General features: G+C 33.2%; 1 protein-coding gene across 4 annotated transcripts; it reads left to right on the top strand.

The window, feature by feature from the left end:
- The first annotated feature begins 6,523 nt into the window (after positions 1-6,523).
- On the top strand, positions 6,524-11,830 carry Atg4b (Autophagy-related 4b). Of its 4 annotated transcripts, XM_083093920.1 has the most exons (8): positions 6,529-6,748; positions 6,833-7,037; positions 8,180-8,368; positions 8,616-8,960; positions 9,233-9,511; positions 9,657-9,898; positions 10,232-10,390; positions 10,644-11,830. In XM_083093920.1, the coding sequence occupies exons 3-8, from the start codon at positions 8,215-8,217 to the stop codon at positions 10,824-10,826; spliced, it is 1,362 nt and encodes a 453-aa protein (XP_082950046.1). In that variant the 5' UTR covers positions 6,529-6,748; positions 6,833-7,037; positions 8,180-8,214; the 3' UTR covers positions 10,827-11,830. The 4 variants fall into 4 exon arrangements, with proteins under 4 accessions (XP_082950048.1, XP_082950047.1, XP_082950046.1 ...); XM_083093921.1 differs by lacking the exon at positions 6,833-7,037 and having other exon boundaries at positions 6,527-6,748; positions 10,585-10,654; XM_083093919.1 differs by lacking the exon at positions 6,833-7,037.
- The last annotated feature ends 2,873 nt before the right edge of the window (positions 11,831-14,703 follow it).

The following is a 14,703-nucleotide window of genomic DNA, read 5'->3' as shown; positions in this document are numbered from 1 at the left end:
AACGAACGGGCCGGAACGAGCGGGCCACCACCCCCTTCTCGAGCCGCCACCCTCTCTCTCTCTTTGGCCGCTTCTCGTCGACGACAGTGCCGTACGTATAATTTTCACGCTTCATGCAATTTTTCTCTCCTTCGCCGCCCGCAATTTTCCGAGTCGCGAACCCGGAATCTCGTCCTCTCTCTCTCTTTCTCTCTCTGGGGTGAAATTTTCCGGGGGTGAAAGGCACGTGTCGACCTCTCGAGCCGCCCTTTTCTCCACTCCTCGTTCCTTTTCCTCGCCTCGTCGCGAGTCGTCATCCGAGACACAAGAGTCGAGTGAAGAGCGTTTCTCGTCCGTTTCGTGTCGTTAAGATTTTTCCTTCCGCCCCCTTTTGCAGTTTCTCTCTCTCTTTCTTTCTCTTGAATCGAGAAGTGGGAACCTTACTTGAAGCATATGCTGAATGAGCCCCACTGTTTCGGCTCGAAACGCGAACACGAGAATTTCCCTCGTCTTTGTTAATAACACGTTTCTCGGAGAGAAAATTGAATTTTGACATGACAGGGTGTCAAGTATCATCACGCGCGCGGCTACGGTCGATTTTTTTCAATTCAGTTTGAAAAACTGAAATATAATATTGGAGAAAAAAGGAAAAAAGAGAAACAGTATGGTATTGTGCAAAAAAGAGACAGAAGTGCACGAAGGAAAGAGAGAAAACTGCAATCGCGTTGCCCAGAAAGCTAGAGAGAGAAAGAGAAGTTTACAAATCGAATCAATCATCGTTCTCTTGTTACGAGAGAAATATAAAATAATAGTGTTATATGCTTTGATGTTATATGAACCTTTAATTTTACAATACATCCGTTATGCTTGATTTTTAAATTTTATACAAATTCTTCAATGATGTTCAGATATATAAGCTATTCAAGATCTTCTGAGAGCAACAGAATTTTTTTTTTATTGTGCCAATATATCTTATATTAGTCAATTTTATACTAATTTTCTTTCAACAAGAATGTTGAGACTTTTTTTCTTTTAAATAATTAACAATTTCGAGTAATTATATAACGATTAAAATTATGGAATTTTTCTGACAAATTAAACTTTGAGAAAGAAAATAGTCAATTTAAGTATAAACAAAATTTTCTGATGCTTTCGAGGATTAAAATTTCAAGGACAATTTTTTAATTTTCGGAAAAATCTAGAAATTCTAGTTTCTAAAATTCTAAAAATTGATAAATCAAGCAACTATTGAATTCTGAAGAAATCGATTTTTCCTCTCAGAGTCTTCGAGTCTTCTTCATAGAAACATACGTTTGGAATCTTTACATTTTTTTTTCCTGTAAAGTATCGACTTGAAAAAATTCGAAATCGACTCGATCTCATATCTCTCTCCGTCGTCGGATCATTGCGTGCTGCAAATAGGAACGTCATGCTGCACAAAGTCCGGCAATAGGGATAAGTCATTTTATTGATCCGGGCTTAATATCGCGCTCGTAGGCTACCTACCCGCTCTGCTTGCTGAGTTTTCTCTTTTCACGGTGGAAATACATATATATGTATACATATATATATATATATATATATATATATATATATATATACGCGAAAGTATGTGTACGTGTATTTCTATGCGTGTATGTATGGCATATCGTACGGTATCGCTCGCGCGCGCGAATAAACGTAAAAGACAGATAATGAAAATGTCAATATGCAATGGGACGCGATCCGCGTCTTCCACGCGACTCTTTTCGCGCTTCCGATATTCCTGAATATTGCTGAAATATTTGGATGCGGGGCACGCTATGCGCAAAGCCCTCCATTCATCTCTTTCGTTTCGCGTTATCGAGTGGAAGGCTCGATTATGAATCGCGTTATGTAAAATACACGGAGCGTCTCGTGACCTTAAAATTTATTCTCGACGGATTCCCGAGAGTGCGAATTTATAGTCGATTTTTCACTTCTTATTGTAAACTTTCGGTCCTCCTCGCGTTACAAATCGTTGTAATTAAATCTCGAATTAAATCCTACGAAAGTTTTCTCGATAGAATCTCCTCAACAAATCGGGAATCTTGGCTTTTTAATTACTTATTAAAGGATCTCTACTTTCCAATATTGTCTTTATAATTAAACTATTAATTAAAATTCTTTTCAAATTTCTATTCTATCGATAGATTCTTTCTACTTGAAATATTTCATTATTTGTTATAAATTAAATTATTTTAAATCTCTCATTATTTTAAATATTCTATTATTTGTTATAAATTTTTTGTTTTGCCTAATTTATATTTTCTTTAATCGAACTTTGAATTAAAATTCCATTAATGTTTTATCGATAGAATTTCTAACAAATTAAATAAATTTTTAAATTCTTCGAGAAATTTATATTCGATCTTCCATTATTGTGATTTTCTTATTCATTATTACTTGTCGTAAGTAAGTTTCTTTTTCTCCCTCACTCTCCCTCTTATATCGCGAAAAGTTTTAAAATTTATAGCACGTATAAACTTGTCGCGAAACTTCAATCCGCGTATCAGCTTGCGTTTTTCCAAAATTATATTTTCAGAGAACACATTAAGGTATTTCGATTTAACTTAAATCCTCCCAGATAGGTTCGGTCTTGGACGACTTTCGAAGTTAGTTTATACATTTCTGAAAATCAGAGATCGGACCTTTTACGGGATATTATCAGGGTGTTTAGCGCGTCCGAAATTTCCGAGGCTGTTGCGAGGAGCTTCTGTTGCGAAACACGAATCGGGGCTCGCGAGGGATTATACAGAGGAAGATTGACGGTAGGAAATGAAACGGCGGGGCAAATACGACAATGGACCCATAGAAATAGAGAAAGAGAGAAAGAGAGAGAGAGAGAGAGAGAGAGAGAGAGAGAGAGAGAGAGAAAGCTCTGGCATGTAAAGCTCTTTTGGCTCGGGGCACGAAGCTATTTCACTTAATGCGGATGCAAAGAAAACGCATATCGCGAGACGCCGTTACGCAAATCTCTTCATCCTATCCTGATTTTCCGGTTTTATTACGAAACCTCGGAGAAAGAAAGAAAGAGAGAGAGAGAGAGAGAGAGAGAGAGAGAGAGAGAGAGAGAGAGAGAGGATGAATAGATCCCTATTCTTAGGCGACGTACAATCGTGTAACTTATCATGTTACGTGTTCCTTACTGATACGTCACGTACAGATATAATACTTTTAGCCGGAACCGGAATTAGGTCGCGAGAAAATATCGACGGCGCCATAATTAGGATTGCGTCGCAACATGGAATATCGAAGAAAGGAGAATGACGTTTTCTCGTACTTCATATGTGCGCGTGTGTGTGTGTCCTATGTTACGTTCTCGAATCAATTTTAATTTTAGACAATCGTCCCTCTCTTGCATCCCGCGAAATAAGCATATTATTCGCGCCAGATTTGCGCGATCGAAGACAAACGAGTCGCTATCGCTTATATAACTTAAAAACTGCGATTATTATTATTATTATTATTATTATTATTATTATTATTATTATTATTATTATTATTATTATTATTAATATTATTATTATTATTATTATTATTATTATTATTATTATTATTATTATTATCCGGATGAAACATTGATTCGTACTCGAGCGCGATTCGCGTAATCGACGATTCAATCACGTTCTATCGCGTATCTGTTTCCTGTCGCGATTCATTTCCAGCAAGCGTCGTTAATTCTATTAAGAGCTTTCGATACTAGAAATATCGATAAAAAAATTCATAAAAATTTATCGCAAAGACTTTACCGAAGGAGAGAATAATTTTCCTCGTGTTGCTTTTTTTTTTAATACGAGAGAGATAAAAAAAAGAGAGAAATCTTTTTTCTATACTTTAATATTTTTTTTATTATTAACGCGTTGGAAAAATTCTATTTTATTATAAATTCACTATATTAAATGTTTCGCTAGAGATCCGTTTAACTGTTAGGGGGATGTGTTTTCATGTCCGAGACACGTGATATACGTGCCGAGCATCAATATTGACCCTTCAGGGATTTAATCGAGATCGGAGAATTCCGATTTGTCGCGAGAACCATCATCGATTCTATGAAAATAAAAAAAGCCCCTGGTAATTAAGCCGTCGACCTACATCGCGATATCGTTCTTAATCCGTGTCTTCAAATTGATCAATATCACGCATTGATTATTAATCGCTTCTCGTCGTATAATTATTGCGAGCGTCGCCGTCGTTTGTTCCACGAAAGATAGATCCGTTATAAGCGTTTGCGTCGATCGATTTCTGAACCGCCAAAGTCGCGACTTTGCGACCAATTTTATATCCGATGCAGGATATAATCTATATAATCGACCCGCGAAATTATCTTCCACCCTAAATAAGGAGGATGATTTTAAAGAGATGAAGAAATTTACATTTTAGGAAAATTTTCACTTTAAAGCGAAAACTGACATTTTGTTTTAGTCATAAAAAACTTTAACAAAAGGCAAATAACGCCACAAGCGTTGAAGAACGACGCAAATAACATTCAAAAATTAATTATTACATATTAAATGATGAAGAATAACATATTGATTATTTTTTTTAAAAAAGATATAAAGACGCTTGATCGTGAATTTTGTTTTAACTTTGAATTAGGTACGATAAGTTGCATCGCGATCTCTCAATCCTGCTCCTTTGTCTCGGGATCATTGATCCTGGCACACGTGGAGTTGAATCGTGAGCGTCTAGCAGTGGATTTTTATACTCCCGAGATATCTGATTATCTTTTTAGAACGACAGAATTGAATCGGGAGAGAGGGAGAGAGATGCGAGAACGTGGGTCGAATAAATGGGACGATCTTGTTATTGATTTTCGTTTCTATAACAGCGAGCACAGGAGATATCGCGCGATCGCACGACATCGGTTTCTTCGAACGAGTTTCTTTATTTTCCAGGAGAGAAAAAGTGTGTAAACAGCGACGTACCCAGGTGTCTCGACTCATCTTCGCGAATTCGCCTTGAGATGCCAATAAGTCGTCCATGCGTGTGTTGACCGATAAGATAACGTCCAAGTTGCATTGTGTGCCTCGCTCTGATAATAAGAAAAAAAAAAATTAGTTTGAACAGGAACAAATGTAGGCAAATAGAATCGCATGACTGCACCGCGGGAATTTATTTCGAACGCGAATCGTACGGAATATCGTAAAAAAATGCGGTATCCAAACACGCGATATGAAATTATATATATAATATCTTTTGAGATATTATAGCAGCGATCAATATTGATAATTATATTGCATGCAAAGTGAGATATGAAACATGTATATCAAAAATATTATCTCAGATTTCCGGAATAATTATATGTCATATATAGGTTTCTAGATTATATAATCCTAATGTTGCAGCAATATTACGGCAATATTGCAACACTGTGCTGTGTTATTCAAAAATAATGTGATCAGAGAGAGAGAGAGAGAGAGAGAGAGAGAGGAAGGAGGGGGAGAATATTTTGTGTATAAATAATTTTATAGAATATATAGATATATAGATGTCACTGTTTGCCATAAAATCATCTATCCCAGCAAACACCAAGTAACATTTATATAATTGTTAGTTGTAATTTCCCACTCAACAATATAACTGTTACATAACATGTAACAGTTATATTGTTGAGTGGGAAATTATAACTAACAGTTATATAACTGTTACTTGTGTTTGCTGGGATATTATTATTTTTCCATACAGCACAGAATATTGCAGTAATATTATTAATATTGTTGTAACATTGCAGCAACATTGCAATATTGCCGCAATATTACTACAACATTCTGTGCTGTATGGGTCTTTAAAATAATATTCTATGGAATAAATGAAAAGACCAACATCGTACATTCCCATATAGCATCCATGTTCAAAAAACATTCAGAAGACATCTTCAAGATGTCCAATCGCCCAAAGATATCTTCAGGATATCTTCTGGGTGTCTTTTAGATATGCATGCTGTGTGGATTTTGTGTAATAAAAAAATCAATTAAATTTCCCGCGTCTCTTAAAGTAAGAATAATTCGTTTAAAAACACTTTATTTAAAAAAAAATAAAGAATACCTCCTGATCGATTAGTTTCGATGCATCGCATTCGCAGCTCGAGCTATCTCAACCTCGATCATTCAACGCTTTGAATTGGACGCAACGCGACGATGGAGACGTGATTAACGTTCCTCTCATCAGGTTCCTCGAAGAGTCGATCGCCTCTTAATCCTCGCATTCGTCTTATCGTCGCTCCCGCTGTGATTTTGCAAGATAACATTAGCGAGATCGCTCGAAAAAAAAACGCGTCCAGTTACACCGCGCGCCGCGCAATTGATGCGCATGCGCGGCCGGCCGCACCGCGCGATCGACGCGCATGCGCGGTCGGTTACGCCGCGCGGCGCGCATGCGCGCGCCCCGCGACTGCGCCGTTCGACCTAGATAGGCCACTGCGGCGTTAAATTCTGCATCCTGGCTGACTTGTCGCTGATTGGCCGACACTCTTTCGACCAGCGATGGCGGAACCAATGGGAAATTTCAGCGGGCAAGTGCGTTTGACGTCTGACGCTGTTGCTGGCGTCTCGTAGAATCAATCGGCAGCGCGCGCGGCGGGTCGACCTCGATCGGGAAGATGTAATATATCGCTCGTCCTCGCTCGCACGTGTCCTTTTATCAACGAGATACCGCGGAGCGTCGTCTCCGCGACTCTCCCGTTCGACGCACCCATCGCTTCTATCCTCAAGCATGAACGGCCAGGTGCATTCGTCGCGGGAGAGGTTAGGTGAGCAAACGTCATGCTGTTTACTCGATTTTGGCAGTTGGTCTTCGCCGCTTCGGCCGCGATATTTCTGTACTTTTCTCCCAGCTTCCTCTCCGTCCACCGCCGACAGCCAGGGTGTTGTATGCTTACCTTATTCTGGATGCAAAAGTTCAACGAGACGCGAAGGGCGTGTTGTGTGCTTGAATGTATGTTATGCTTATTGCAAAATTAAACGATAAGCGTCAGGAGATGATTGTCGACGATAAGACAGAATCTTGTGTGGAAGCTTTGATCATCCTTGCTTTTTAAGGTACAGCTTTTTTTTGGGAACTTTGATAAAATTTTTTATAAAATTTTTATATACTTTATTAATTTTTTTTTTTAATTTATTCATGCGGCTGTTTTGCAGAATTTACTACGTTTGTTTTAAACAGGAATTAATTAACGGATACAAATGGACAATTGATTCGATTAAATGCAACGTAATGAGTGTAAATTAAATTCTTTAGACGTATAGTACAAACACACTTGTGACAACGCAAAGGGAAACTGAAATTAGAAGTTAATTAGCTGCATGTCATAATCAGAATATTAATGGATAAATTCCACTGTCACATTTTTTTTATATGAATATCTAGCTCTTTACTAGATCTCAGTATCGCCTTTGCCTTCTATTTTCTTTCCTTTACAAAGTAAAGAATGTGTGCTTCCTTGTCTAAAAAGAGAGATAAATTTGCCTACTAATATTAGCTGTTTTGTGTGTTGAAATATTTGACTCCATGTTAATAGTATTGCAGGCTAAATAATCCACTGACACCTATACTTGGATACAGTTACATGCTAAGTGCTTTGCAAACAAGATAAGAATGCAGAAATGGCAACAGGCAGAATTTTTAATTTATTTACTTTGATGATTTACGTGTTGTAACAGTCTGCTAATGCTAATTTCAGAGCCATTTATCTGGATTATTTAAATCATAAGGCCAGGCGTTAACACACAGAATAATAATAACATTAATAAAATGATGTATATAAAAAATAAAAAATTATAGAATAGTAATTCATATAAAATAAAGATAACAATATTAAATATAATTAGGAGAAATTAAAATAATTAATAAAGGATAACTCTAATATATAAAAAGTTTAATTTTTTTAAAATAAAATAATATATAGTAAATAGTATAGTAATATATAGTAAAATATTATTGTGCAAATTATAATATTACCATCACTATTAATACTACTATATCACTAATAATTAATTATTATAAAATTATAAATTACTATCTCTTATTAGGATATCATAATTTATTTTTCTTTAATGTATTAAATAAAATAATTTTGTAAGTTAATGTATTATATAAAATAATTTTGTCTTTATCTCAAGATAACAATATTGAAGATATCAGGCATAGAATACTAATATAAACACCGGATGTTATGCCTTAGGTGGTTTCGGTCCGAGTTTTGGATTATTTTCCGGGATGATCCCAGACCGTGTACCGGCTATGCAAATTCCCATCACAGACCGAAGTTTCGGACCATCCGAGATGCCATTGGACGACACCATGGCAGCTACAGAGGTCGACAGCAAAGTCAAGACTAAATTGCTCTCCATGTGGAACAATGTTAAATATGGTTTGTATGTTTGATCAGACACAATAAAGTTTATGTTTTGTTCACAGCATTTTTATATTTCAAGCTTTTGTACGTTTTAAAACATTATATTGAATATTATAATAATATAATTATAATAATAATCTTATATTAAAGAAAGACAGATTAGATTGTGTATAATATTAATTTATATTATATATATAAAATATATATAAATTTTCTTATAACATAAAAGTTCTAATATAAAAACTCTCTTTTTGTAATAAAGGATGGACTGTGAAGATAAAGACAAACTTCTCTAAGGAATCTCCAGTATGGTTACTAGGTCAATGTTATCTGAAAAAATCGGAGGATCCTTTGGAGAGGGCGTCGGAAGCTTTAGAGCCAGTTGGAACAGGGAGTCAGGTTTCCTTGGCGATGGACGCCACCAATTTCGAGAACACGATAGAGGAATTTAAGAGAGACTTTGTATCGCGTATTTGGTTAACATACAGGCGAGAATTTCAGATATTGAACGGCTCCACTTTCACCACAGACTGCGGCTGGGGCTGCATGTTGCGCAGCGGACAAATGATGCTAGCGCAAGCGTTGGTTTGTCATTTCCTCGGACGAGGTGATTATTTTTATTTTTAAAATTTATTTCGTTAATCAAATCTATCAGAATTAACGATAACTTCTTTTATATAATTTAAAAAGATCAAATTAAAAAATAAAATGAAAATCAATTAAATTATATTATTATAAATAAGGGTTATTATGAATTTTAAATTCTGTAATTCTTTTGATAATTTTTTTATCTCTCGATTTTATTCGATAAATGCAACAAATAGCTTGCAATCTGACTGTTATTGTATTATATAGAGCTAAATAACTTTCTGATTCTAGAATGGAGATGGCGGCCGGAACAACCGGTTGAGACTCTTCAACAGAGGCTGGACGACCGCAATCATCGAATGATTATCAAATGGTTCGGCGATCAATCAGAATCTCCGTTTTCCATACATAGGCTGGTACTATTGGGTGCTTCTGCGGGAAAACGCGCGGGCGACTGGTATGGCCCTTCCTCGGTCGCGCATCTCTTGAGTCAGGCTGTGGAATGCGCTAGCAAGCAATCCAATAGCAACTTTGATCACTTGGCGGTATACGTTGCTCAGGATTGTGCAGGTTGGCATTAATCAAGAGAAAACTATATATAAAATGTAATAAAAACACATATTATTCGTTTTGCGCACAATATCAATTTTACATTATGTCAAATTTAATAGAAAAATGCTGTATCAAATTAACGATTAAATTAAACATTTTCTAGTATATCTGCAAGACGTCGAGAATATTTGTCGCACTTCCGATGGTAAATGGAAGGCGCTGGTGCTATTGGTGCCTCTACGACTTGGCGCTGACAAGTTGAACCCCGTCTACGCACCCTGTCTAACATCGTTGCTAACCTTGGATACGTGCATCGGCGTGATTGGCGGTAGACCGCGACACTCGCTCTATTTCATTGGCTATCAGGACGATAAATTGATTCATCTAGATCCGCATTATTGTCAGGTGATTTTCAATCTTTCAAATTAAAACATTACTTTATAAATATCACATTTTAATGTTTGAGATACTTAAATACAATTTTTTCGCTAAAGTTATCTTTAAATTTTTTACACTTAATTATCTTTAAATTTTTTTAGATTTAATTATTTTTTATTTTGTATCGTTCAATTTATACTTTAAATATCATATATTTATCATGTTGAATCATTCTGTAATTATATTATTTGTATTTCTTTTTTAGCACTCTTTATCAATTGCTCGGAAAACATTTTATCCTAGAATACATTGGATATTATTTACTTGCTTGCTCATTCACTCGTTCACTTACTCATACAGGAGACCGTAGATGTGTGGAAAAATGATTTTTCATTGACAAGCTTCCATTGCACGTCGCCAAGAAAGATGTTGCTCTCGAAAATGGATCCTAGTTGTTGCGTAGGCTTCTACTTTCCCAATAAGGAATCGCTCACCGACTTTATGGAAACGATTCAACGAGTAAGTGTGCATATTTTTAATCCTAATATGATTGTTCAAATGCAATTTAATACAGCAAATAAGATAAGATCCCAATATCTCTTCTTGATGTATGAGTCATAATGTTTTAAAAATAGAAAATAAGTCGAATAAACCCATCTATAAGAACAAGGTAAATAAAGAGATAAGGTAGAGTTTATATTTAATTTTACAAGAAAAGATAACAAGGTATCAAGTGGAACGGGAAAGAGATCTCAAGGTTAATATATTACAGTTTGTGATACCGAATCAGAAGACGAACTATCCAATGTTTCTGTTCTGCGAGGGAAGCGGCAAGGATCTCCAGCATGGTATCGAGGTCGTCGAAGGCCTCTTGCCGTCAACGAGTCCGTTCGTCGATCGCGAAACACTGGAGGACGATTTGTACGAATCTGAAGAGTTTGAGTTGCTGCAATAAGATAAAAGAAGGGAGCGAAAGAGAACAAACAAATGATATTTAAACGAATATCGAGGATACTTTCGCGAAAATATCTTTACTCATAAGCGTCCAACATTTCTTCGCAACGATGCTCTTTATATATCCGCTCCTCTATAGCGAATGTAAGAAAACATCGTAGTAAGCGCGAGTCGAATATATTATGTCGGAAAGGTAAAGTGCATGCGAAGAACAGCGCATCTCCAAGATCTCAATGCGTGTTTGAAGATAAGATTCTAGTTTCACGCAATGACCAGTTGTTATTTACGAGATAAAAAAGAAAGAGCAAGATATTATTCCCGACGATGATTCTAGTACAACTTAATCGATTAAGCTGACTGTATATTTTTTCGATCATGTAATATGTATATATTATGCGCAATGAGAATGCACAATTTTTCTCATCCGATTATACACAATGTCGAAATTCTCATTCATCGTTTTATTACTCCTTAGTAATAATTAACTTGATATAACTTAATAATTAATCGCATAATAATTCATTAATAATCATCTTTATTTATTTCGCATTGCATAATTTCGTGTTAAGCACGATGTTCATAGATCATAACTCCTTGATTGTATATTGAAACAATTTTGTGAAGATGCGCATCACAAATTGTATTTAATTTAAATCGAACACATTTTGTGATATTTAAGTTTGTAACAAGTTTATACTAAATTGTTTCTAAAATATATGAAACGAAAATCCCACGCGGATATTTCAATGTGACAATTCTCACAAGTCTGATTTACTTAAAGGAAAATATAATAATGCATTAATTATTTAATTAATTTATTTTTACGACTGAATAAGTCCTGAGTAATTTCTGCCTTGAGAAAGGAATAACGAGGGATTCGTTAGTAATGTGAATACATACAGGGTGAAGCAGCTAATAGTGTACGCCTAAATATCCGTCTAAAAAAGATCTGACATCTGTATCTATTTATATATCTATAAATAAAAGAATTGAAATTTAAAAATACATACTTAACGAGATCTCGATGAAATTTTTGAAATTTCAAACATTTTAACTCTGGGCGAATGTTTTCCTCGTTACTATATAATCCTATCTTTAAATATTATTTTATCTTTAAAAATATTCCCGCAAATTTTCGATAGCGTGACAAAAATATTCAAAGTAGAAGAGAATAGAATAGGATAGAATAGAAAATTATTAATTTTTCGTGCTCCAAAATTATTCAAGGATTAAAAGGAAAAGAAAAGTAAGCAGAATATACTCAAATGTGATGACAAATAAAATTCTATAATTCTAAACACATATATAATAAATAAATAAGTAAAATATCAAATAAATAAATATATATATAAAAGTAAAAATAAAAAGGACTAGTGTAAATTATTTAGATGTGTACTCTATTGGAAAGATATGCCTCATCCTGTATATGCATATACATATGTGTATATATATGTATATGTATATGCAAATATTTTACTCATATTGTTAAAGATGTACGCGTAATATCGAACGTTGTTATATATCTCTCTTACATCGATAATACTGTATACGTTGGAAATAAAATGAGAAATGTGTGGCGATTATATAGCGATTAATCCTAAAATAATTACCTATATCTTTGATATAGTGTATTATATGAATTTTGATCAAGCAAGTTGCTCGCAAATATATATTATATTCATGAGAAAAAAAATGATCAATCGATAAACAGCTCATATTTTTTTCAATTTTGTTTCACCATACTTTGCAAAACTAACTAAAAATTAACACGACACAGTAAATATATACAGGATATCTTGAAAGTATTTAAATAAATATTACGAAAAATCTTTCTCAAGCATTCGTAAATTATGCTTCGATAATTTCTCACTAAGGAAAAAATATGCCTTTATTAGAGGAATTTACATATTTTTGGGACACTGTATATTTGTTACTATTTTTAAGTGAATTTATAATAATATATGTAACTCTCTCACGCGTTAAGTACACTTGTTATTGATGTAATTATCCTTGAGCATTCGAACATATTGCAAAATCTCGTTGCATTTTTATTCTGTTGCATTAATTCGATATTGCATCAAAAACATGCATTTATTCTCAATTAAACATCTATTATTATTGTCAATACGATATTGCGTATATGCAAGTCATGTGATTTACGCGTGTGTGCGTTGATACGTGTAAATAAAAATGCAAATTGCGCGTAACGTAATAGTACGCGTCCCCTTTGTGTTGTTACATGATAAGAGTGCTTATTATTTGAGATCATACGCATGGTGCGCAAATTGGAAAGAAATCCTAAATAAAAATGTTAGTATTATCGATGGAAGGATTTTGCATTTTGAGTGTAACATAGAAACACGTTACACCACGAATTTACTAAAACAATCGGTTTTAAAATTATTTATAATTATATATACATAAATTGTATACCATAATAAAAAGTTTAGATACATATAAATAAAAGTAACAAACACATCATCTAAATTTAAAATTAAAAATCAAAATTAATAAAAATAAACTAAAATTAAATTAAAAAATAATCTATATAAGAAATGTTACATCTTGATATTTTTTTTTAAATATCAGGGTATATATATATATATATATATATATATATATATATATATATATGTGTGTGTGTGTGTGTGTGTGTGTGTGTGTGTGTGTATTATTAAAATAAAATTTAAAATTAGCAGATTAAGAATAAGATTATAGAGACATAACTTATTTAAAAAAAGTTCAGTAATAGTACATTATAAAAAATATATATATTTAATAAAATGTACAAATTTAAAATAACAGAATAGAGCTTTAATGAATAACAATAATTAATGAATAACAAATATGATTATATAACAAGACGTAACATATATTTTATGATAGATAGTTATAATTAATTCATAATTTAAATAAAAATAATATCAGATTTCACTAACACTGTAAAACACAATATTTTATTATATTTTTCGCGTATATATAGAATGATCACGTTAAAATATCGCAAAATTCACATTATTATTAGACAAATTTGGGAAAAATAAATTCCAATTCATTTTCTCCTTTGAGGAGATAAAAATTTCATCCCTAATAAAAATAAAATTATTCGCGCTAATTTTACTTTTTCAAGATTTACGAATTGTTACAACTATCACAATCATCACAAACATCACAATAGAGTTGCTCATAAGATATTAAAATATTGGAAGAAATGCACATTACATAAAATATTATAATGTGTCACTTATTTTCTATAAATAATAATATGTAAGAATATATTTTATTTTTTACAAATAAATGCGAAAATGATCCGCTTATTTGACACATGCAAAACTAGTTCTTCATATTTAAGATAAATTTCAGGACACAATATTTTCGCATATATTGTTAAAATATAAAAATCATTATCTAGTATAAATTTGATATAAAATTCAAGATATTTTCAGATCCCTCAAAAATTTCTGCTTGTTTCTCAATAAACATTAGCTTTATTATAGCAATCTATCACAGAATATAGAATATAAAATTCTAATTTATTTCTAAATATTAAATATTATAAACATTAAAAATTATATTTTGTAAAACTTACTCTCAAAGAATTTTGAATATATTTAAAGAGGAACGAAAAATCTTTATTCACATAACAGGAAGAAAGTATAGTTATAAAACAAATTTATAAAAATTATTTCTTGATTATTATCATGAACACAGATTTATTTGTGCTATAACTGGGATATAACTATAATGTAACATATAACATTATGTTATAAATGTATATGTAAATGTATATGTTCATTACATGTTATGTAACAGTTACATATCTATGTTTATTGGGTATAATATTGAATTGCCAAGCTTTACAAGAATTAGATTGAAGA

This window comes from Camponotus vicinus, unplaced genomic scaffold, assembly GCF_025532165.1.
Source record: "Camponotus vicinus isolate PSW18456_S1 unplaced genomic scaffold, iyCamVici1.0 SCAF_3, whole genome shotgun sequence".
Lineage (NCBI taxonomy): Eukaryota > Metazoa > Arthropoda > Insecta > Hymenoptera > Formicidae > Camponotus > Camponotus vicinus.
Note: the sequence above shows the minus strand (reverse complement) of the source record. Positions and strands in the feature narration are given on the sequence as shown.

Coding starts and splice junctions, on each gene's coding strand:
- Atg4b (XM_083093919.1), top strand. CDS start 6,712: ATGAACGGCCAGGTGCATTCGTCGCGGGAGAGGTTAG. Junction 6,749..8,179: donor TTCGTCGCGGGAGAGGTTAG/GTGAGCAAACGT, acceptor GTTATGCCTTAG/GTGGTTTCGGTCCGAGTTTT. Junction 9,899..10,231: donor TAGATCCGCATTATTGTCAG/GTGATTTTCAAT, acceptor TTACTCATACAG/GAGACCGTAGATGTGTGGAA.